Genomic DNA, 26,853 nt, shown 5'->3' on the forward strand with positions numbered 1-26,853 from the left:
ATTAATTCTCAAAACTTTTCAAGAGGGTATAATCTCCAATAAACTGACATGGATATCTCATACAAGTGTTCTCAAGTTGTAATTTCAAAGTTTGGTCTGGATACAATAATCTAATACAACTATATAAAAATTGCCTTGGCATTTGGCTCCTATCAACTTCTTGCATCCCTCTATATAGACTCTTAATGTGGAAAATGGCACTTATTTTTTCTACAAAGTTACAATCGAGAGGTAATTAATGATAGGTGGCCTTGCCTAGGAAAGAAAAACACGCTGCTATTCCACACACTTATAAAATTTACTATAACCGGTTTCGATACAGCAAATCATCATCTGGCATCATACGCTGTATTGAAACTGGTCGGAGTAACTTTAGATTTGCATGGAATAGTAGAGTGTTTTTCTTTCCTACGAATCATGAAGGAATTCCACAAATTTATGCCACCCACCATTGGGTGACATGAGCAAATAGCACCATTACAAGTAATCTTTAAGATATATGAGCCGGTGTGCCTGTAACAGTGTTGGGATTAATCAATTCTGTTGCAACACATAGGGGGGGGACAGACAAATCAACAAAATTCCACAAATGGAAGATCCTGCAGAATGGAGTGAATCGGACGATAGCGAAGAGCTTAAGTTTATTATGCATGTCTTATATAAATTTACTTCACAGGGGTGCATGCACATTAAAGAATATCTACAGCTTAGGTATTTGTTTAGCTTATGCTTCTCTTTCATGCATTTTAATCGAATGACCGCGATTCGGTAACCAAATTCAACATAAAACATAAAGGCTTTTAAAAGCAGCAAAACAATACAGGAGGAACCATTACTCAAACTGATGAACGAATGATCAAGAAAATTTTAATAAAACAGGAAAAAATAAAACAGACTTAAAACAATGCCGTTTTGAAACTTACTATGAGTGGCAATCAACAACTCATCTAACAAATCTTGTCCTTTGAGAGCACTGAATTTCTTAAATATGAACAAACCAATGAGAAAGTTTTCTAAAAATAGTTGCTGCTGTTTTACTCCACATTCAGAGCTCTTGTCCAACTAAATCTTTCCATATTTATATGGCATTATTTGTGGACTACCCCTCAGCTACCTTCCCATCAATTTGCAGCAAAAACAAACAAAAATGATCAGTTATTCACAAAGATAATTTATCACAGAGTTAAGAAACCCACCTTTCGTATTTGCCACACTCGATGGAGGAACCTGGAAAGAAACATACAAAATATTACTCCACCAGAAATTCATACCTTAGTGCAAACAATAAAACTGTTTCAGAGGTGACTCTATTGGAGGAATGTTAATTGATTCCATGGATTTAGAAAAATACAATGCAGTTAGTTGCAGGGTCTGTCTTTCATTTACATGAGTCTGACAAATGTGTTCACAATTGATGAAGAAAGTTAGCATTTACTCCATCAGATTGCAGAAGAGAGATTTTGGAGCAAAAAGAAAAGCATTGCTGTGATTTGTGGCAAAGTGATAAAAGATGAGGAAACTTACTACTATACATATATTATAATATAAATTAACATAAATGAAAATACTGCAGATTTTCCAGTGCCAAAAAATAATCCCATAGAAAAATGAAATTTACCAAAACATCATGCTGAAAAGTCACTTGCTAGTCACAGGGGCCTTTTAGTTTAATAAGAGGCTTTATCCTGTGAAATTATGGAAAATGATACTCTATTTGATAATGATTCCTTTGGAGGAGGAAAAAAAGTAAAAAAAAGATGGAAACACTCTGAAAAAAGAATAAATGGCAGTATGATAACTTTTGGAAAATGTGTAAAAATGAGACAATTTTGCTGGAAAAACTGCAGTATATAACCCATGCAATAAGACCTTGCTCTCGGGGAGCAATATCGGCCCACTGACATCCATCAGCAACACAACCAATGCAAAAAAGAACTTATGAAATGAACACCTAGAAATAAAACAAAAATAAATGGCGGATGGGTGATTCCTTAAAAAAAATACCATAATGACAACAACTCAAGAAAATAATGCCAAAAAGAAAACAGATGCCTAACAACAACCAGCCTCCTGAAAGCTGCAATGAAAATTAGCATGCCAATAAAAAACAAACGGTTTAAAAAAACAACTATAAGGAGTCAAGCTGGATTAAAAAAATAATGAGTGTTGAGAACATACAGATCATGAGGGTGTTGGGAGGGTGGGGGGAAATGGGAGAGAGATAGAGAGAGAATAAATTATAAATACTCAAACAAAGAAATAATTAATAATCAAGTGCAGTAGAAGAAGTAGTGGAGGTTCTCCTGTTCCAGTCTGACCCGTGCGATTACCGGTCGGCTGGCGGCAGTGCGGAGGGGCATTGTGGATGAGGAGGGAGGGATCTGCGGCGCGTGGTTGCGGTTACAGTCTTCATCCTCGAGGTCGCCACTGTCCATGTCCAGCAGGGCATCCTCCAGATCAATGTCATCATCATCATCCAGGTCGTCATCCTCCTCCTCCCCCTCCCCCTCATCCATGTCTGCGATGTCATCCAACTCCACCTCCTCATCCTCAATCGGGATGCTCTCACGCTTCGACCTAGACACCACATCCTGCAGGCCCAGTCCATTAGACATACACACATAGAGATCCATCCACTCACACACTTTAGGCAGGGCTCACTTCAACCAACTCACTCCTATGGGATCAGGGAACAATGGGAAAGCCCAAAACACCCAGAAACACCTTCAAAATAATGCATCAACTTTTTTGATATACCGGATTTCCATATCATTTAAATATCAACATGTCACCCAAAAACCAACCCACAGCTCATTCAAAACTGCCCAGTAATTATGTATTGCAAAGGATGGCGAATGATACCTTTCAATATTACAGATATTTTATATATATATATAAATACATCTAAATATATATATATATAAATACATCTAAATATATATATATATATATATATAAATACATCTATATATATATATATATATATATAAATACATCTATATATATATATATATAAATACATCTATATATATATATATATATATAAATACATCTATATATATATATATATATATAAATACATCTATATATATAAATACATCTATATATATATATATAAATACATCTATATATATATATATAAATACATCTATATATATATATATATATATATATATATATATATATATATATATATATATATATAAAATCCACTGAGTAATAAACCACTACCTACAACTGCCTCTTTTAAGTCTTCTTTATCTCCATTCACATAATGCTGCTTTAGTCCCTAAATATACATGCAGCAAGTGGATGAATGCATGGAAAATGACTGGGCTAATGCAGATGTCAACTATTGTCCAGTCTTGAACGACTGTAATAATAATATGTAAATTAAAACCAGGCTCTCCGCAATACTAATTAAGACTATCATGAGAACCATGGCATTATTAAGGACAATTTATAAACAACGACAATTCCCTCTATGTAGCTGTCGTAAACCATGGATTCCTAAACCCTCACACCATACTGGAAGCTAGGTAATCTAACTGAAACCTGATTCTATTCATGTGTCACCAAGAGGAGCACAAGGGCACATGCTTCTTTTTCTCCCGAGACCAAGAGCGAATTTCAGGGTTGATGAGTCAGAAAACAATCTTCTGACTCACGTCACACTTCAGCAATACACCAACTACTACTCAAATTCTGTTAATTATTAATCAAGTTCCATCACCTACTTGAAATGCACATGTGAAGAGACTACTTTAGACAAAACTGTGATGATATCACTGCTTCAAATTTCATTGGGTTTGATAGTGGCATGAAGGAGATGATGAATTTATAGCAGATAATTAAAGATGTATTGACCAAAAAGGAGAGAAATGATGACAAGGATCAAAAAGAAGAGAGGAGTTAAAAATATCATACAAAACACTAATTAGTTATGCACTATAGTTCCAAAATCTGAACCTGTTAGATGGGAGGATGATAACTTGACGATTGGACACTTGTTGGGTGTGAATACAGAGGAGGACAGAGAGAATGAGGTGAACTGCAAGCAAAAGAGCAAGGGAGAAGGGCATGAGAGGTAATCAATGCAGTGCAGACCACCATTTGATAGCTTCAAAAGAAAAATCTATAATTTTGAATCTGGAAATAAAGGAAAGCATGGACGCATGAAAGCAATTGAGAGTAAAAGACAAAAAGCTAAAAAGCTACAAGACAAAATATTTAACAAGTGGATGATTAAGGATATACTTCACTTGAATCAAGTGGAATAGGACATATATATTATAAATGGAAGAGTGAATGATACCAGGGATTGTTAGAGAAGGAATGGCGGTTGATTGCACAAAAAAAGAATGCATAAAAGAAGAGGTTGCAAGAATAAAAGGTGGTGCCTAGAGGAATGAAGAAGTCCTCAAAGAAAATTCTTTGAGGATGAAGAAAGAGTCAAAGAAGACGGTGAAGGGAGCTTAAAGGTGGGGGAGCTTGGAAGCAGATTGTTTGGGAAAGTTAGAACACACAACAAGTGTGAAGAAGAATAAAAATAAAGAGTGCAAAGATACTGCGAGAGCAAGGAAAGAGAAAGAATGCTGGGAAATGCAGTGATATCAAAGGGAATATCAGGTTCTTCCAGGATTAGGTGAAAATGGCAAAGCATGGAGAGGCAATAGGAGATCAATGCATTGAAGAAAGAGATGATATTTAAGAACACAGAGTTACGTGACAGTTCAAGAGCTCTTTTCATGAATTTATATGCTTGTGTGGACCAATGATATATACAGCAACCTAAAATAAAATATATCCTTAAAATCTTAATGGATCCAACATAAAAAACACAAAATGTTATGGGTCTTAAGCACAATGCTGTGGCTCTTTAAAGGGTAATCCCAGGTAAGTGATAAGCATACAGGAAGGGAGCCTTATTTAGTTTTGCAATGCTACGTTTAATGTCATTGCAGCAATCAATTGGACAAACATTGGAAATCATCTGCATAAGAAGATATTTAAATGACTTAAGAACAAAGCCAACATGATCAATAAACAAAATAAAATGAATATGGCCGAGATATATCTTGGGGAGCACCTGATGTTGCTACAAAGGCAAAGAATGTTGAGTTATTGATTTTTAAAATACGCTTTCTCTCCAAGAGATAGATAACAAGGATAATGTGGTCCAGAGATACCATAGACCTCTAAATGATGTGGTAATGACTTGGCTCATCCTATTAGCTAGGGTTTAAGTGGTACAAGAGACTCCATAGTCTCAATCTTGCCCCAATATAAAGAAGACTAACTATCTGTCAACGACCTTGGTCAATTCTCAATAAATCGTGTCAACCTGGTAGTGATGTTCTAAAATTATTATTATTTCTTGCTGAATAGAGCCAGGTTAGTAATAGTGAACCTGCCTTTTCTTAAGCCATGTTGTTGATTGGCTATGACATTATCAATTCGAAGATTTAGCAAGTCAGTGACCAAAATTTCAAATATTTTAGCATGGGAAGATTCAATATCAATGCGTCAAATTTTTAATAAAACATAAAATGAATACAGAAATGAACTACAACACATCCTAATCAGTAGTGAAGGAACATTATCAGGGTCTGAACCTTTAGACACATCATTATGTAGTAATTTGGCCAAAATGTCACAGGTGGAAACCTTTTAACTTTGATCAACAAATTATATCATTGCATTGATTACTGAATTGGAAATTCAGTTATATGTCAAAGGAATACTGAACATAAGCCTCAAAGAAATGATGGCCAAAGAGTTTACTTATACTCGAAGGGTTTTCAAGGCAGATATTATCAAGAAACAAAAATGGTGAACTACAAGATTTTCTTTAGCAATTCACTCAGTTTCAAAAGAACATTATCTCATTAGATTTATGTTCTAACATCATCCACATAATTAGAATATGATATGTTTATTAATTTTCAATATTTACGACGAAGTAAGGCAAACTTTTGGTAAACAAATCCTTCACATCACCAGTGATTTTATATATTTTATTGAGCAAATTCTCTTGTTTAATTAAATGCTTGATACAAGTAATTTCAAACATGAAAAACGAAAATTCTCCTTTGGGAATTCTTCCTTCTGCATACTCTGCTACACCAACACCAACCTAATCACCTGCCACCTTTATCTCCTTCTTCTCAAAGTATAAATACAGTATAGTGTTATTCAACATAACATCATTGGATTCTCACAAAGTGAAATATGAATAAAAAAGCGAAAAAATAAAGCAGCAAGCAGAATGACCAGCAGCCTGTAAAACCTTTTCATACAGTTAAATATTTCCAAGAGAGAGAATACAATACAATGAGGTTGAACAGATTTAATCAACAACTTCTCCAGCAATGAAGAAACACTGAAATAAAACTTTTCCATTAGGGTTTTAAAAAATCTTAAAACTTACAATTCTTGATCTCCTAGGGTTAATGTTTTGTTGATTATCCACCTGGGGTCCGAGGTCTGGATTGAGGCTTAAAATGGCTTCTAACTCGATCTATAAATTAAAAATATTTCAATTACAGCTGTTATGAGCATCAGAAGAAATTTACTCATCTAAAGACATTCTTGATTCAAACGCACAGTGGTGCAAAAAACATACCTCCTTCCCTTTGGTCTCACCAGCTTCAAACCATTCTACAGTTACACTCCTGGCATCCCTATTTATACCCGATATAATGGCCGAGTGCACCCTTCCTGCAAAACACACAAAAACTTGATTTAGAACATGAGGCATGGCATATTACTAAAGAACCTTAAATGCTACCCATTACATGTTAAAATATTCTCTCTTACAAAATACCGAATATTTATGCAGAAATCCCTTTTTTTATTCAAGGTCAATGCATCAATTGTCACAATTATTAAGAATTACAGTTTTTATGTACCACTTAAGTACCCTTACTTTCAACACAGAGCAACAATGAAAGAGTCAATTACCAATACAATGCACTGCCCTTCTTATGGCGGAAAAAATAGATAATTTTCTGCACTAACATTCAAGGCACATTTAATTCATTATATCAAACTAAGAATATCCAGGGGAGATAGGGTTGCATTGAAAATTATTTTTTAACTACAACTGGAGAATTTCAACCATTCAGTATTTGTTATTGTAATCATGTGTGTGTTGTTTTTTTGATTATATGCTTATCACCATTTCTTTCACAGTGTTTAATTCATTCTAAACTGAATATGACACACACCGCAGTGGTGACTCCATAGGGGGGTCCCTGGAGTCATGATCCACCACTAAACTGGCTTACTGGTCTTGCTTTTCCATACAGCCACAGAAAAATTGAGTCCCATATCTACGAGTGGTTATCAATAAATGTGCCTATCCACTGGTATCATTTCCTTAACCCATAACAAAACCGTGGACCACCGCAAATCGAGTCTAGATCCGCCCCTGTGAGAGGGCGAAACAGACTCAAAACCCTCCGTGTTTTAAACAGGTGCGCATGCTAAGCAGCGATTCCGACTGCGGCAACAATTGGAAAACGAAAGAAGGGCGAAATTCACGAGCCTGATATTCGAAGGAGGGAATTGGGGGCGACGGAGGATTCGAGTTTCCTCCCCATGCCCACCTAACACTTAGACCCATTTGCTCCTCCGGTTGGGAGAAATAAATATTTAACAACCAGCACCATTCCATGTTCGGCGAAAAAATCAGAGGAGGAAATGACCTCGCTAAGAAAGGAAGAGGGAGCGCGTGGAATTGTTGACAAGGAGACCGACTGTGGAGCTAGGACGACGGAGGCGGGAAGTGAACAAGTTAAGCAGCAGGCAAGTGCGTATTTTGCTTCGATCGGCCCCGGAGTCGGGGGCCGGGATGGAAGGAGGGGAGAGGAGAGCACCCCGGCGGCGGCGGCACTGCCCACGCAGCCCCGATGGGATGCAAAGATGGCAAACCACGTCCCACCAGCGGCACGAGAGTGAAGAGGTGTTCGGATTATCTGAGCACCTTCGGTGTACGTACTCCACCATACATCTACACCTGCGCAGTTCTCATACTTCCCTGCATTCACCCATTCGAGGACTACCCGATTGGGTGACATTAACTTTATACCTATTTCCGGTTAACATTTTAATTCCCCAAACTCAGTGCATTTCAAAATATGATTGCGATCTTTCGGTGTACAATTGTCAATTTTTTGTCGAAAAAATCGAAAAAATATTGGGTAAATTAGATGACAATCGATGAAAATGATGTTATGCTGAAACTAATTATAAAGTAAGAGTTCAATGTAAATGGTACTGAGTTAGCTTCATCTAATATTAGTATGTTCTCTTAGTGATGGCCAAGTTCGTCTGTTCTTTTAGCCGGATGGGCCAAACCTGACCTTACTCCACTCTGATTTCCTATCCAACACTAATTCTCCCTCAACGCCTTGATAGTTCTGCCCAATCTATCCTTCTCCATTTGGTCCACGTATCTGTCCCTTCGTTTTTTTATTTTACTTCCCCTTTCCCTTCTATAAAACTAGTCATGAATCCATTGATACATGATCTGTGCACACTCCCAGATTCTTCTTTTTACTACACAGTGCCTCACATCACCTTTTCACTCTTTCATTCTTGTGGCTGCTTATTCGTTTAATCTCTCCGTTTAATATTCAGTATCCGCCTGAAACAGCAGGTTCCCAATTCTAGGATTCTTCTTGGGAAAAACCCGCCTTTCCGGACCATACACGTTTCCAAATCCACACATTTCTTTCGAAGTACAGCTCCCTTTGAATACAGTAGTCGCCTCTGCATCGTTAACTGATTTTTCATTCAATAATCGATAGTCATTTTATGCAGTGCACTGCGCCGTTAACTATTCCATAATGTAATTCATTATTTAATTTGAACAATCTAAAATATCTGGAAAAGACTTGCAAAATAAAAGGGAAGAAGCGCCCAATTAGATAATAGATGGATCTCCATCCATCAAGGCGTTAGAGAACGGGGAATATCGGGGAGGAACATATGGCTGCAAATCAAAAAATATTCGCGTTGCAGGACTGTCGATGGACACAATTTGGATTAACACTACTGGCATCGCAGGTAAAAACGTAATACAACTAATAGATTAGGGAATGAGAAACTACGCGTTACGTGTCTTCAGAATAGGAATAAGTTGTTTACATTTGAAAATTGGAAGAGATCACATAAGTGTCCCAATTAACCAGCTTTCTTTTAAAAATTCGAAATCAATTTTGTTCGGTATGAAATAAATGCAAAACGTCACGAAGTCGCCCAGTACTTGGCTACTCTCCGATAACACTCGACCAAAACTGCCGAGCAAATATTTATAAAAATACGTAAAATTACGGCCTTCAGGTGATTCTACATATATGAAGAAATAAATAGCGCCCAAATTGCAGTTTTTTCTATTGACAGCGTATCCTTCATGCCTCCTCTTGCTTTTATCTCCGACTTCTCACGCTATTCGAAATAAACATTACTCGGAGAGATCCAAGAAGTATCCGGTCAGGTGTGTCAATCGATTTACAGCACTAAACATAAATCATCTATAATCACACTGAGTTTCCGAGGGAATTTCCTCAAACTAGATTACAACGACAAGAAACTATTGACGACACTTCGATGCTATCAGATTGTTTAGAAAGTTAATTTACAGATAACAATAGATTGACAAAGCTAATTCGAGAACATGAATTAGCTCAATCCATTTTAAATGCTCAGATAATTACTATATTTTGCTCATTTCTCTTGATTTTTTTCAACATGCCCCGGGCGATTAATGGCTTCAAAATTTGTAATTTTTCTTTAGTAACCAAAAATTGTTTTTTTTACCTAACAACTACCCCAAAAAGGAAGGAGGTATGGGGATTTATTGTGTATGTTTGCAGAAGTCAAAACTACGTTCAAATCTGGGGCCTCGGCTTCAATCTGGATTGAAGAGGACCCGAACTAATTGGCACCAGAATACGCCGCAGTTTAGATGCCGAAGGGTGAATCCCGACATTCGGAGTTTTATCCAGTTTGGTGTGACTTTGCGGGTATTCAAGTCCACCACATTCACAGATGACAACATTATGTTTAAATCTCTACTTGGAAGCGTATTGGGAATTGAGAAGACGTCGCACCCGACTCCAGAACAGAGCGCGAAGAAGCCACCGTGACGTCATTCAACAATTCCCCTATACATGTAAATTTTCCGATGAACTCGGGTCGATGAACAGGGCACCGACTAGTAATCCGCGAATATTGACAAAAAGGCCGGTAACCGGATCGATAATCAGAAGTCAGATAATTACCCCCATGTGAACAAGGTGCTTATTACACATGAGTCGATTGTCCGATTTCACTAGAAGACACCAAGACGAAATGACGTACCCAGGTGCCACTATACGCATCGGCTGCTCAGACAAATGAGAGAAACTGCCGAACATTCGAGGAATCATTTTGCCTCTTCACACACTTAAAAAATAACGCACCAACAAGAGGTAAACGCTAATATTTTGTACAGCTTCCCTCTTGTAGACTTCTTCCTCAGTGTTTTCACAAACACATCGAACATCAAAACCAAACGGAGGATATTCCGCATTGAAACCCTCATTCAAACTAAGTACACAGTGCATGAAAATGCCTTTATATAATGAGGCGTAGGAAGAGGATTGATATAATTAAATCAATTGAGTAGACGGAGTTGGGAAAGAGAGGAATAATCCGGAAGACAGGGACTGGACACCAATACACGAAAGGCCGAAAAGGAATAAGCAAAACCACCACTTTTCGATATCTATGAAATTTTTCAGAAATTCAAACATTAATTTTAAAGGCGTCGGGGAACCGTTCGGACTATTTTGAGAGTAAATAATCGCAGACACAAGGGAAACCAGCTTTCCTTCGGCCAATGAAAGAAGCAACAATACGCTGATTAGTAAATTCGACGGCAGCGCCAATGCCACTGCGGAAGTAAACAGATCGATGGTTTTTGGCGTCGCCTCAGAGGCACGGCACCTATCCCGCAGTTCCGGCACGCAGTTCCGATTCCGACATCGGCTGGCGCACGTATTTACTGGGCAATTTATGCGGCAACAAGTGACTTGTTCATCCTTAGAGTTACCCCTTGACTCGTTGGAAACGTGATCGCGTGTAAAGGGCGCACGCACACGGGGGTCGCCACGACTGGGAGAGCCACGCGGGGCGATCACAGGGAGGACGCGTCTTCCTCCCATCAATGCCCCCTCCCCATTCTCACGGTCTTCCTCACTCGGTCGTCGGAAGGCCATTCGCGATGGCCGTGAAGGGCGAATCTCACGAAAAGGGCGAATGCGACGAGTTACCGCGACTTAGAATATAGTATGGTCGGCATTCCCGGGGACGCGAACCACAGCGGAGTTGACAAAGCTGCTCCTGCATCCGTGGATAGAATATCACGATGGCAAAGCTTTAATCCCAAACAATTGCCTTGACGAAAAAATGGAAGCGGGTGGGTTCTTTTTGTTTCGATTGAAATTTATCTCGGATAGATTTATTTCGTTTATTTATTATAGCGATTAGAGGTAAGCTTTTGATGAACCCTGAAAAAGCTATTTTACAGTCCAGTTCAGACTTCGGTCAGTTCGGACGAATTCACAAGGTTATGCCTTACTAAGCATCCTTGTGCTACGAACATATACCATAAGAGTTACAACAAATTCCACGGGAGTCCTTTGGAAAATCCTTTAAGCAAACAGGACATCGAAGGCATTACGGTTAGTATTTTTTAATCTTTTTTGTACCTTGCAAGCCACCGCAAGGGTCGGTGGCAGGGGGCGAAAGGCACCTAACTAATTTTGACCCGTATATTTTTACCCCTACCGCGGTCGGTCGATGCTATTTTCGTTCGCGAAAAAAATGACATACTAAATTATCTGTTCTACAATTAATCTCTCCAATTTTAATGACATGATCTCGCCTACCGTAGTAAGATGGGGGTAATAATACATTTTCAATATCACTGCTAAAGAGACATCCTTCCCATTTATGCAAGAGTCTGTAATTTAACCTTCCCAATTCGGCAATCAATCCAACTTCGTGAGGATCCCAGACACTAGCAGCATATTCTAAAGGAGGCCTAACCGACGAAAGATAAGATTTCCCTTTGATCTTTTCATCACATTTACCCAGTACTCTTCTAATAAATTCTAATTTTTTGTTAGCTTGTCCATATATTCCCCATATAGGTTTCACAGCAAGTTTGGCATCGCAGTGAGTGTACAGTGGCTCCTAGGTCTATTTTGGGCAGTGAATCTGATTGTGGGCCGAATATCAATTCGTCCCACAGTGTTTCATGTGAAGCAGAGTACGATTCCTTTAAAAAAAATTAAAACTGATCTAAAAGCAACAGAGTCGAATCTCTGTGATTCGATCAATAAATTTCATGATGGTTTGTACTTGGAGGCTCATGGCAAGGAACCGACATGTGTGTCGCCAAAAGAGAGTCGTTAGAAAGTGAAAATATTTCTTTGAAAAGGGAAGCTGTGTTTCTAACCAAACAGTGCGAAGACCTCGAGCAACGCACCCTGGCCAGTTCTGTTGAGAGTCACTGTTATCCCTTCCTGAAAAATGAAGATACCGGCAATAGCAGGAAAAATCAGGGCCGCGTTGGAAGTAAATGCCTACGAGGACGACATGACACGAGCTGTTACCGCTCCAAATTCAAATCGGAAAATATTCGCGCGAAGTAGCTCAACCAGCGCGTTAAGGACGAGCTACCAGCCGAAAGAAGAGTGACGAGGACCTTCCTTACAAGACACCCGAACTCTGATGCTACATCCACTCCACTCTTCATCAACGAAGCTCTCGGTCCTCGAAGAAGTCCTAAATGCTGCGAAGAAGACTAAAAAACTACAAATATCAGTAGATACGCGGAGGTAAAATCTTAACGCAGAAATCTGAGAAAGAACCAGCATTTGTTTCGACATGTTTGGATGATGTTAATTTATTGTACAATTAAGAATCTCAGATTCCCTTTATGGTTAGATGCAACAAAACATTTGTTGTGCATAAAATATTAGTAGTCGCAGATGCAATTTTTATTTATTTGCGGAGCATCTACATAAGGCTTCCCAGTTTGCCTAACGCTATTATACTGACTGCAAACTGGGTTATGATCATGAGCTTTCTGTTTCATTAAACCACCTAGTTCAAATATTTCGCTCCCAGCGGTGACAGTAGTCGAGCCAGATATGCAATCTTCAAAAAATACGATTGAATTGTTATTCGAGAGTAATGTAAGCTGCCAGTTATTACAGATTTTGTACACGTGGAATTGAAACTAGAGTTAACTTATTAACATTTGATTAATGTGTTTAGAGATCTAGACTCTTCAGTTTTGCGATTCTTATCAGAATTACGACAGGTTATCCATAGTCTTAAATGATTTCGCTGTTATTTGCAATCTTACCATTATGATAGCTACAAATGATTAGAATCATCATTTAAACTTAATGAGTACTTTGGAGTTATTGGTTGATGCTCCAACTAGGGTAACATCATAATCTATCAATTGCATTGTTTGTTTCGTAGGTTACATAACTCGTGTACGAACGACCTTCAAGTTGATGTGCTTCATGAAGCAATTGCTCACCACTCAATGATACATTTCTCTCTCCGCAGTAAGGGCAAAATAGGCAAAGAAAGATCGACTCCTGAACACCGGTAAAAAATAAAATTGATTTGTATTTGAAGAAAATAAAACAACTTAAGTAGGCAATGTCCACTTTGAATGAAACGGATGCAACTAAGGTTTTTTTTTCTTTCCTTGTCCAATTTTCGATATTGTATACCCACATCAACAATTTCATTCAATAATGATAATTTCGGAAAAAATAAAGCTATAGATGGCTGATGAATTTCTGAAACATAGAAAGAAAACCTATTTGCTGAAGAAACCCAGACGCCATCCACCTCACGAGAGACTAACGAAAGAATTTATTGTGTATACGAATAATTTGTAAAATGAGGTTGCAGTAGCTTCTAATAATTATTAATTCCATATATTTCAACAAAATGATATGTCAAAGGTGCAACGGAACCTACCCAAGGAAATATCAGGTTAAGTGTCACATGATACCCGAACAATATACCTCGAAATATATACCGGCAGCGTAATTACTGATCAGACTGTAATAACAGAGACGAAAATTGGCGATAATAATTATGCATTAAGTGAACAATAGCTACAGTTTTCGTCTCCTTTATAATAGAATAGTTCCATCACTTCACACCTGAATCTGCAATTTAAATCATCAGACTGCAGTAGCTTTCGCATTTGATATCTAGATATTTCATCAGCTCTTACGATAAAAAGAAGTGAGACAAGAGGGCAATTTTGCACGAGAGGGTTTTCCAGATTTTTATGCAAGGGTGCTGCCTTCTTTCAAGAACTTTTGGCATAAAAAAGGTGATGGGCCAAAAATTCAGAATTATCAACGGATTTCATTTTTAAAGATACTTCCCGAGCTGTAGGAAAGGCTGGTCAAATCAAGACTAGTCAAACTTCTCTCAGGAGAAGCGATTCCACCCGTTCCTCATCTTATGGCTTGACCTCGCCGGTTATCATCAAGACGCCGACCGCCTCAACGAATCGAGAAATTGTCAGTTTTCCTACAACCCAGAACGAGAGCGTCACAGGATGTTCAGGGTTTGGGGGTGGCGAGAGAAATGAGAAGGTGAAGGGGTTCCTAGGACTGAACGGAGACTCGTTTTCCGGTCTCCGTTTGCGGAATCCCGGTTAAGAACCTCGCCCGGATGTGTCCGAAGCGGACTGAGCGATTTCCGGATTGCGGAGGATTCCCCTGAATGAGTAGCGCTCTGCGTTCGGATTGAAAAAAAATATTTTTAACGGCGGTCGAAGATGACCTTTGCTCCCATCGAACCGCGTTGGCCTGTCGGACATTTTCTGCAGCGAAACCCACCCTAACTCATCTCTTTCACTGTTGGAAATAATTGGGCGAAAATCAATACTTTTTAGACATTTGAGAATCCAAGACAAAGGCCCTCTACATAAGCCTGGCTCTAAGACACGTCCAAGAGACCTAGATTCCACAGAAGATTTAGAGTTTTACAAAATGCTAATTACACGATGTACACCCTGGAGCGGCAGATAACGTGCGATAAATAGTATATATTCCGTGTTTTTTGATAACGCGAAAATTCGGCGTCATTTGCTTGCAACCTTTAAATAATGAAACGGTGAATTTGCATAATATCTCCAACGGCAAAAATCGCCACATTTTCCGTCGACGGAAATGAGATGGCATACGAGCATCAGAGGAAAGCCTGAAAGTTTTGCTATGATGGAGGACAGATAATTAGGCAATTTTTTTCCAAATATTTCAAACGATGGAAATTACCTTAACGGTCAGGGGCTTTGGAGATGGGGCAATTCAAGGATGGGCTTATGGTAAAATAAGGAAAGCGGCTAAAATAAATGAGTACTCGCTCCCGCCCTTGATATTTAACGCAAACTTCAAGCATATTATAAAAGAGATCAAGGGAAATATCAAATGTGAAGGATGACCTGGCGAGGACATTGGCCTGGATGGGGGAGAAGGTGAAGAATACTTCCTCAAAATAAAAGTAAAGCGAAGATGACGGTCTGCAGTCGAGTGCTCTTCTCATTAGCGACAGAAAATTATGTCTCGGGAACCTCCCACATTAACTTGATAATCTGGAGTGATGTTAATAAAAATGCCTCAACCATCACCGTATTGAGTGCATAGTCAAAGTAATGTATCTTTATTTCATTGTTATATCCAGTACTTCCCATACAGCTTTTGTTCGAAAAATAGTCATATTGCAAATAACGGGTAGTGAAGAATCAATTCTAATGTAAGTAGGCTATGTTTTGTTTAGGTTAGGCTAATTTTGAGTTAATACTGTACTGACAATTTCACCTGCGTACATACAAAACGTCTGCTCTGTATAAATAATGTACGAATCTGCATTCTGAAATATCATTAATATTTTTAAAATGAAGGAAAATATTATCAATAACTAGCAACTATTGTTTTAAATTAGGCGCGTCCTTCTCTTGTTTGATTTCAAAATTATCTTCCTCGCATCAGACACGGGCAGGTGTTTCCGTTTTAGCATTTTTTCATTCCCTGCAGGTTGATATCCATGTCTCCCTCCACCTTTTATCTATTCCTTGATCTCTTTTTAAGCTTCCTCGAGGTGAACATTGAAGATCAAGGGTGAAAATGGCCACCTTTGACCTACTCCTCCTTCCATTTAGCCTTCTCTACAATCCCTCCAATTCAACAGTTTCCTGCCCTCTACATAAAGCATCTACGATCATCTACTCGTAGTATCCATCTCCTGTCGCCGTTGTTACTGCCAACATCGTCCAAACCTTCCCAAATCGCTGCATTCTTTTCCAGCTTACCATGCCGAAAGACTTCTCCAGACTCATAAAGGCAATACAGTTGGCCTTCATTCATTTCATTCTCTAAGTTACTTATGAGAACAAGAATGGCTCTTCTTGCAATCCTGCTTCTTTGAGTTAATTCTCATCTTCATTTAATTACTTTTCCTCTTTTCACTCTCCATTCTTTGGCAGGTCGTCAGGCTCGATGAGCCGATTGTCCGGCTAATTATTCGAAGGTATTCGTCCTTTTCAGTCAATTCAGACAATTGCGTTCTCCTTAAAGCCTTTGGCATTTGTATTCAAGCATGGATATCGCAGGTTAATCCGTAAAGCACGGAAGCCATATTTCCAGACTTGACACCTTATTTCCGAAGATATTTCGTCAATTCAAAATGCTTTACCTACCCGTAAGTTCTCCACAGCAGCGTCGAATGCAGGAGGCTCGGAGGAATGGAGTCTCCTTTCCCATGAGACAAATTCAGAGAGAGGGAGAAACTGCCGAGCGGAGAATTTTACGACTCCGTTTCGCTCTCTTGCACGATTCACGACCACATCAAAAAGAGTGATGCACTAATAGCAAAACGAATCCCTGTTTTCACAGTGTTCTTCCTCCCTTGGTATATTCCTATCACCCCCTGCCTCAGCGGCGGCTTGAGGATAGCTGCGTGAAGATGTTGATGAATCCTCTTTTACCATCTCTGATAAAAACTTGAAACAAAACATGAAAATAAATGTATATCAAAGACTAAGATCAAGTAAGTGGAGGACTCGACAAAGATGATGTCTTTCTTTATGGAGACGACCTTATTCTAAAAAATATAACGTCTTACGCAATAAGCAACTAGGCCAAACGATGCATCTGACAAGTAGGGCCACAGTACGTACAATAACATATGGTGTTAAGACATTTTGAATAATAACATTTTGTGGTAAAGTAAGACGACATTTGCTAAGGCAGCATTCGAGTGTTGCCGCGTTGATTACGTTATTAGGCCTCGGCGCTGAGAAAGCATATGATCCAAGGTACGACAGGGAAGTACATTGTCTGACAGCAGATGAGAAAAACATCTCTTTATGCATTTTATCATTTAAATAGGTTTAAAACACTTCAGCATAATGTACACGAATTAGGATATTAACTTGCATAAATTAAACTGTGAACTTTGGGCAAGTTTAAGACACTGATCTAGAATAAAAAGGCTTCAATGGTAGCAAAATCTCTCTCTGGACGTGCTTTCCGCAAGATTTCAGAGACGCGACAAAATTCAACTTATGTTTGTCTCTCACCTACATTTCAGTCCTTCATGGAATTTCTAGCCCGTAACTCAATTCGAAAAACTTGAATGGAAAGATAGTTGACAAGAGAGTTATTGCCGGGTTCCTTTGAATTCTGCAGAAAATTGTTAATTTTCTGTGCTGAACGTAACGCCTATTCTCTCGCTCTCTATCTTATTCAGCGATATCTCTCAGAGTAGTGGAAGGCCGGCGCACAGATTGTTATATCCCCAGTCCTATGGGTATAACGACCAAAGTACAAGGAAGTTGACAAGGCAAATGTATAGGTTTTTTGTCACAAAGACAGGCTACTGAATGTACTTCCATGCATGACTTTCTTTTGTTTGAAAAGAACAACGATGATTACAAACGTGCTTTCACCTGGAACATGCTTCGAAACGAATAACGTTACGCTCACGGGGTAATTTCGGCAATAGCAACACACATTCGCAAATGGAACAAGCAGTTTTCAACAGTCCACTAAATCAAAATTCGACTCCCGTTTTAAACTATCCTTCAGATCAGTTCTGCCGCCTAACCTGAATTTCAATTCATCGCCAACCCCTAGATTGCAAGGGGACACTTGAGAGTTTAAGGTCAACGGACGATTCCGGAAAGACCTTTTTAAGAGCGTCCCAGGAGGTCATGGTTTCTGATTATTACCAGGAATTTTCTTAACCCTGAAAAATATGCATGTATGCATGCTTATGCTAATGCGTGTGCAAATGTGTATCATTATTAAAGGTCCTCTTCTTTACACAATAGTTGCTCCATTGGCACTACTTTTCCATTGTATTTGTTATGCATACCGGTGGCGCCAGGGGCGTGGTGGTACAAAAAGTACAGCACTGGGCTACTAACAGCGGATGACCCGTGTTCGACTCCGGGTCACACCTGTGGACACCCTCACTTTCATCCGAGCTGTGAGATTTCGAGAGTACTCGATTTCCCTGCGAAACCACAGCCGGCACAGGGAAAGGACTAGGCTCCCTTATTACAAATATGCGCCAATTTCAAACGCAGTTGGGTTTATAACTAGATGAGCTCTACCCTCACCTATCAAGCCACCTTCGGGGTGACTACTGTGTTTATAAGTTTCACAAAAGACATCAACCCTGGCACACCTGACCACGAAAGAATAATTACTTGATAGAAACACTCTCATCATAACAATGTTCACCAATCAAACCGTCATGAAGTACGCACCTCGAAATCTGAAAATCCCTCCAAGGAGTGTGAACAATTCGAATTTGAATTGACGTATTTATAAACCCCCACGAACGGCTCCGTGACTAAGGCGATTTGAGTTAGTTGGGCGAAACGCACAAGCGTCGCAACTGGTTTCGGTAGGTTCTCCCCTTCGTGACTGGGCACCGCACACGACGGCCACCTATATGACCGCGGATGCGCAGAAAGGGGGAGGGGCACACTGAAAAAAACTTGCGTACTTGAGAAACGTTGAGGATGAGGAGGGTTGCTCTGACCTTTCTTGCACCGCCGTCATTATCGCCCCCGCCAGGCAGAGGAAAATCAATCGCTGCCCACCACTCGGCCCACACGGGCACGAGGTGGATTCCCACCGAGTCACGGAAGGAGTGGGGGGAGGGAGTCGATTTATCGCTCAATCGCCACTCGGATCAGCACACATTCGACATCGATCAAACGTGGCCAATTCATTCGCGGGCAATCACCCGCGACTCACCAGAGGCGGGAGGAGGAAGGCGGGGGTCGGATTGTGGTGGAAGGTGAAGGTGGAGTAGGTCGCTGCCCACTCCCAAAGCCCCGGGTTCGAATCTCGACCGTGGTGGATTTCGTTAGAGTGGTGCCCCGACCTCAATCCTGTGCGGTGGACAGAGCGAAAGCACCCTCCAATCATGGTACTCCGTCCGTCGGATGACACGGGGAACTTGTGACCCCCCCTTGGTAACTTTCGATAAGAAAGGAGACCAATGCTGGCCCCGGATTTCCCTTCCCACCTTCCCTCTCTCTCCAAAGTGACCTTGGGAAACCTCCTATTGCCGCAGAACCGACTACGGCTAAAGAAAGTCCCACACTTTTACATTACAACTTAGCCGGAAGAGCTCATTCTCCTAGCTGAATTCCTGTTTTCCCTTACAAATCCCATCTACACCAAATTGTTCACCTATGACGCAAACGATCTCAGCTGTCATTCGCCTACCCCAATGACTGCTATTCATAACGATGCGATGTCATTGTAGCAGGTCTAAAAACTAAAACAAATGAGCAGAATACACTAATGGCGTAATCATCGTCATTAGTCACCAATCCCAGGATTGGCAAAATTACTTCCGACCTTAAGATGCTTCTTTTACACCGCATCGAGATTGATAAAAACGAGAAAAAAAGCCATGAAGCAATATTTTACAATGAACAGCTCCAACCACCACACCACCTCACTTGGGAGTGAATTGTTGCGGGAGTTGGCAGTGAAAGGAGGGCACCCTTGACCATCCACCGTCGTCCGCCGGCAGACGCACCACTAGAAGCCACGGGCAAGCTGTCTCATACTTCCGAGTCGAAAGGGGGCATCCTCCATCCATCTGTATCTCTTTCCCATTAACGCAATATTGAGATACGCGACGACACCCACAACCAGCTTCCTTCAATCAACAACCACTGCGTGATTCCCGATAGGACGAACACAACGGGACCCTTTTTCAGCTCTGACCTGCGGCTCAAATTGACGCACGCGAGTCGCCACCTGAAACTGATGGCCGTCGATCTGCCGCGGCGACAGAAACAGGAAAGAAATATTCTCATTTTCACTCCCCAAATAACACGTGCATGCTGTCGGCTCCTAAAATAAAATCCGTTAATCCATTGATTCTTGCATATTATCCATATTTTTTTCGCCCATAGACGTTATTATCGCTCTATTTGTAAGCAAAGGGATTCATCATAAATTTGGAATGAGAGTTAAAGACACCTGACGAGTACAGTGGAGAAAAAACTAAATTTAAAAAATGCTAAGGGCGGGAAAATAATGTATCTTTGTAAAGTTTAACGGTCTTAATAAAGGCAGCATCGTCATGTTTCAAACTTCATCTCCAAGTGCGCTGTTAGAAAGAAATATAGTCCGCATACAGCATGAAGTTGAGACGTCAACAACCAACTTTATAAAAAAATATTTTATTCGGCCGATTATTTAAATTAATCCAGAATCTCTGGATTGGTTCGTCTTGGTGCTCACAAGGGTGAGTGAGCTTTTGTCGAGGAATGCCCTTGAAGACTGATTGTAGCCCTTTGATAGGGATTTACGAGAGACTATCTAGACTTCGCAAGGAAATTGAAATTCCCTTCCGTAACTTACACGATTCCCGAGGTGCCCTCGCCTTCATTCGTGACATAGAGAGCTCATTTGTTTTAATAACTTAATTACAGAGTGGTTCCTGAGTGTAGATTCAATTCTGCTGAATAATCCGAGTCGAAAATTAAAGTTTCTTATTCATACGCCCTGCCACGCCAATTCCTTTTAGTTGTTTGAATTCTACACAGACCATCCTTCTTTATCCGACGGTCAGAAACGTGACGACTGGGAGATTCCTGACTGCGGCGCTGGTCCAACATTGCTGTCCGTTTTGTCGTGTCCTCGTTTTCAGTATTCTCTTGAAGTGCAGTCACCCGCACTGCTCTCGTGACCAGCGACAATGCGGACAAACCTCGGCAATTTTCGCGACACATTTCGTCACCAAAATTTGTGAGAAAAATAACTTTCATGAATTCATTGATAAATGTCACTACGCCCTCACAATGATACGACTTTAAAGTCATAATTTGTCCCCATTAGGGACTCTCAAAAAAAGCGTGTCTCTTGCATACAATCTCAGTTATCGGCGAATTTGGTGAGGGGCGCACGAACTGTCCCTCTACCAATCTGTTCTTGGCCTTTCACATCCACCGAAGCGTCGGCCCAGATTATGACGTCGAAAAGCACCCCCTCCCAAGGACCACCTATTCGGTAACCCTGCGACATGGCCCGAGAGTGAAGGCTCTCACTCACTCACTGGCCGCTTCCCCGATGCACGCGGGCTTCCTCGGGGCGGTGGCGATATCGCAAAGAAGTCTTTTCAGCAGTGACGCGCCAAGAAGCATTTCTAGATTCGGATGACGCTAGCGTGACCCGAACGTCCACCGCGTAAACGAACCTGTCATGATTTTATTTTCCCTTACAGTTCCCACGAGCATAAATTATCACGATCCAAATGAAAACCTCAATATTACTTAATTCACATTGCATTTGGCAGTCATTGTGACGGACAGAATTCGGTCTAAAAATAGGTGCCAATGATTGGACCAACGAAAAACCGAAACACTAGGATTGCATAAAAAATTTCGACGGAGGTTCTACCGACTGCCAGTAACAGCGGTTGCCAAGCCCACGCGCGACAGTCGACCGAAACAATGGCGCGAGGGCGCACACATCAACGGGAAGATTTTGATCGACACTATTTCTGTACACAAACACACACGCGGGCAAGCGCGCCACTTCTACATGGCGTTTGGCTGGTCAAGGTGAGGTGCCATAACCAGTACAGATGATTGATTGATCAATAAATCAAATCACCCGGGTGACCTACCCCTCCCTCGTCATTATCAGTTGACTAACAAAGAAGAATGATCTCATTATTATTATTACCATCAGGAAAAAAGTGAGCAATCCTTAAGTTATACCCAGAGTCCGACCACACTGACATTTCCCTTGAATTCTCACATATTTGAGCGGCAAATTATATGTTCATATTATCGAGTGCGACACCAGAAAATGAAAAACATATTGATCCAAAATATCCAATAATTAAGTGCTATACGCTTAAACGTGATGAACTACATTAATCCTTGGCTTCTTTGGGCCGCGGGGAATCGATTTTCTCCGTGGGGATGCATAACTTCAGGTTAGCCGCGTAAGATAAGAGGACGGAAAAAGGCAGATAAACATAATGCTCAGATCTGAGGGTTCTAGCGCCGAGAGGAATATATTTTATACGTCGTAGCATATCACTGACAAAAATTTCAGGTACAAAGAGAGGACTCCAACGTACGTAGATAAAATCTGATATAAAAATTAGGCAATATACACACATGAAATTTGTGCATTTCCCCCAACTCAGACACGAACTTGACCACTTTTCCAGAAAGCCCACTTAGCACACTCTATGACACAGGAGGGTCGCTTCGACACAGGCGGCAAAAAATAATACACATACACATCTTTATGTCGTTCCTCTCCGGGGAAGGCAAAATGGAAAAAAACTTATTTTAAGTCATTACAGGAAATAAGTTCATTTTAATATTAGGCAAAACACTAAATTGTCACTAAGTACTTATTTCACCTCTGCGGAGTTTAAAGTGTCGTTTCGCGAGTGCTCTTCCGTACATATGAGGCTTCAAATTTTTACTCGCACGTCACGTGAGAGCCTCAGTATCCGACCGCATTCGTTGCCCGTGACTGTCTCCAGGAAACCCATTTCTCTCTCACTCAAGCCATTCGATAATTCACTCTCAATAATAGGAAAGCATCTTTTTAAGGGTGATACGACTCTCTTCTCTCTCCAAGCGACAAAACGAGCGAAGCAAACCTCTTCCATATGCATACATACGCAGGTATGGGTAAGCGGCATAGCATGGATCTGAAACCTGGTATCGGAGACAAAGTAGGTGGGCATAGATCGCACGAAGAGAAGGACGAAGAAAACAAGACAGACAGAGAGGAAGACGAACGAAGGAATATGTATTTAGGAAGCGTTCAAAACATACATACGTATTCGTATACTCGGAAGACAATTTTTTAAATATCAACTCAGACTGTCAATATTTTAGGATCGCGCAAAGAGATTGTCATTTTCTGTAAATTCTGGCACAATGGTGAGGTTAAGCTACAAATACTATGAGTTCAAAGACAGTTTGTAGAGAAATCTAATTAATTTCACAGCAGTCCTTGATCCTAATTAAGCAAAGGCATTCTTCAAAGTAAATTATATTTCAAAAGAATTCGTTTTTATAGAAGCCTTATTTTTATTCGTGTAACAGAATCCCACCACTAAACGCTATCAATTAGAGATTGAATTGCAGTGAAATACACCGCATAACTCTCCATATCCTAAAAAATTGGAAATTGAAACCCATTCCAATTGTGTCTGGGAGCTACTTTAAACTTGCATTCGGCGTAGCCACGCAATTTCTAGATTCCAATTCCAGACTTATTGCTTATTTTTCCCGACGACCAGTCCGTAGCTTCCCCGAGTTTTTGGAATTTGATAGGTTATTTTGAAATTTAGATTATCCTTCAGGGCCGCGCGTGCCATTGCCATCACCCTGTCAACCCACCATATAATTTCCGTTTCTACCAGGGCGTACACGCGTGCTGGTTCAAGGGAAAAACGAGCCACTCTCACAACAACAGGAACATCGTCCTCTTCGGGAAATTCCGTTTCCCACCCGATAGCATACTACCTACTCCCGACTTAAAAAAAATCCCTTTCCATTTTTTGCTTAATTTAGGAAATATTTAGTATTCCTGAATTTTTTCCCCGACCACAGTGGCTCGCAAAATGCGGTCCACGTCCCTAGACAGTTAACTCCCGGTCTAGCACTAGAAACTTATATCCGACAGCACACATTTTATTCTTAAGTCACTGCGAAGTTGAAATTATCTCTAAGTGTTTTCGTTCCGGTTACAAGCAAGCGCAACAACCACGAAAGGTCGGAATCAGGTGAACAGGAGAATGAATGTACCATAGGCCCTGAGACAGAATGCATAACGTCAGAACCGAATTACATTTGCAAGACACACAACGACTAGAAATCGATTGATATTGCCTGCCGGGCAGACAAATGGAAATAATAATGCCCTCTAAGAAAATTTGTGTTAACAACAGAATAACTGGTAAGTAAATATCGAGCACTTCATAAAATACAATCATGTCTTCCAACTTAATCTTTTCGATGGACCGGATGACTTTTTTATGAACTACGCACGACTGCAACGAACGAGGACATTACTTGCGTTTACACTTCCTAAACATTAATCACAGCCTTTAACCCCGAGACTGGTTAGGTAGACGAAGGGGGCTCACTTTTGCACTGATCGTTAAGCACAACCCGTAGAGAAATGCACTCATCCTGGTATATAAAAGAGGATGGGGATAATAATCCTACGCGAGCCGCCAGCGATATTTCCCCATCGAGATCCGGCACCGAGAGTATCGCACGGCTTGCGTAAATAATTATTTAACTCAAAACATTCAGCGGGAAAATATTGTACAGAAAAAGTAGAGGAGATAATTGATTTCAAATAGGTTTGACTTCAGTTTGAACACCTCTCGAGAAGAACTAAGAAACCCAGATGAGGATTGTTTAATTTTAAAATGAAGTAAAATACAAAAGGGAAGCTGATCAACAGGTTAACATTTGGCATGAATGAAAAGTCAGTTTGGTGCCACACGATCATCGTGAAATCTTAACTGGCAACCGCTTGCGCATGAATATAACACACATGCCTAGCCCGACGAACAAAAAACTTAAATCATTTGAATTCTGCAATGAGAGAATATTACAAACTCCAAATTCAATTGGTAGGCGAGAACGCGACGCTAAGTGAAAGGTAGACGACAGCCCGAACCAACACACGATACGCACATCAGGAATATTTCTTCCCGTGCGCAAAACCGCGATCTCATCATTATGACACAAGGATACGACCATTCATACAGATTGAAGATTCAATACGCGCCGGCCTCCAAAGCTTTTTATCCATGTCTATTTACCTTAACGGCTGTCGACTTAAAAATCTGCAATACGGCCTTGTGGTAGTTCCCAAGGTACATGCATATTAAAAATATCAACATAAACCCATGCACTGCTTATTCCAAAACATTCCAACATCCGCTGGGCAATTTAATCGACCAACGTCAGTTTCCAGAGATTCCAGATGATTCCTTAATACGGGCGCCAAGCATCTTGGGTCGAGTGCGTAAACAAGAACTTCACGATGCCAATATAAGGTCCCGACGGCAATTCCACAATCGCCGTGATGCCGAAGGGCCAAGTTCGAGGGAAGCGTAGAGAATGAGTCGCATGCGGGGGCAACGCCATCTCTAGCACACATCTCGGTGTCCCTCCGCCCGAGGAGGAGAGGGAGGAGCACTCGACCGCAGTACCCACACGATCGCCTTCACCGAAGAGATGTTACGCAAGGCTACTGGACGCTATGAGGGTAAACACTCCAAATGTAATCGCCAGCACTGAGAAAAGGAAAGGGAAACATTTTCGATGGCTTCATGCCCCGTCCGAATGTTGCGAGGGACTCGAATTGACACCTCATAAACGCCTCGATGGAAACACACCTCGATGGAAAAATCCGCTGTACGTACCTGCCTCGCATGAAAAATGTACTCCCGAAAATGCGAGCACTGCCAAATTATATCAACACCTTCCCAGTAATTATTGCTTTTTAAAATGATAATATCCTACAACTGTGTCATTTTCCAACAGTTGACACGTGACTACGGTTCACAACAGCAACGACCGCGAGTGAGACATTGGGAACGAGTGAGAACACCACCCGCGGATTGGCAGGTGGTGTTCAGTAGACAAGTCTTTTTTCTATTGCGTACAATTCTATTATTTACAGACGTCGAAAAAGATATTGATGCCATTTTGGTACCTGAAAATTACACATCTTGGCTGAAGCTGAAGGTGCCCAGAGGTGTCATCGGTATTTGAAACCGGGCTCTCTGGTTGGTGGCCGAACGATATACCCACTGGACTATATTGGTAATTGCGTACCTCGCACGACTTTAAAGAGCTGAAATTCGGTAGCCATACTTGAAAGACACTTCTCACAATTCGCCAAAGGCAGCGGGCACAAATCATAGAAGTTTTGCGTATACTACCTTGATCAAAAAGTTCCCGGAATAACCACCGTGTGGCGCTCCCATCGTTCCGATTTGAGTTCTGTTTTTTTGTTAAATTGGTACATCTGTTGTTGATATTCCCTTTAAATCTTAGTGTCATAACTTGACATTTGCAAAAGTTACGTAGCCAAGAGTACATCTATCTCTGTGTGTGTTGGCGATTTTTTACAATTGCAGAAATGGATTTAAATTTGCAACAACGAACTTGTATTAAATTTTGCGTAAAAAACGGATTTAGTGGCGCACGGGCGT

General features: G+C 40.6%; 1 protein-coding gene across 1 annotated transcript in view; it reads right to left on the reverse strand.

The window, feature by feature from the left end:
- The window catches only part of LOC139699555 (kinesin-like protein KIF2A), a 145,932-nt gene that overhangs the window by 22,549 nt on the left and 96,530 nt on the right, over positions 1-26,853 (reverse strand). The window contains exons 2-5 of the mRNA XM_071598192.1: positions 6,626-6,720; positions 6,431-6,520; positions 2,319-2,591; positions 1,197-1,227 (exon numbers count right to left, since the gene is read on the reverse strand). Of these exons, the coding sequence (XP_071454293.1) occupies positions 1,197-1,227; positions 2,319-2,591; positions 6,431-6,520; positions 6,626-6,720 (489 nt within the window). The remainder of the gene's footprint in view (positions 1-1,196; positions 1,228-2,318; positions 2,592-6,430; positions 6,521-6,625; positions 6,721-26,853) is intronic.

Source organism: Hetaerina americana, unplaced genomic scaffold (assembly GCF_022747635.1).
Source record: "Hetaerina americana unplaced genomic scaffold, ioHetAmer1.1.p SCAF_10, whole genome shotgun sequence".
Lineage (NCBI taxonomy): Eukaryota > Metazoa > Arthropoda > Insecta > Odonata > Calopterygidae > Hetaerina > Hetaerina americana.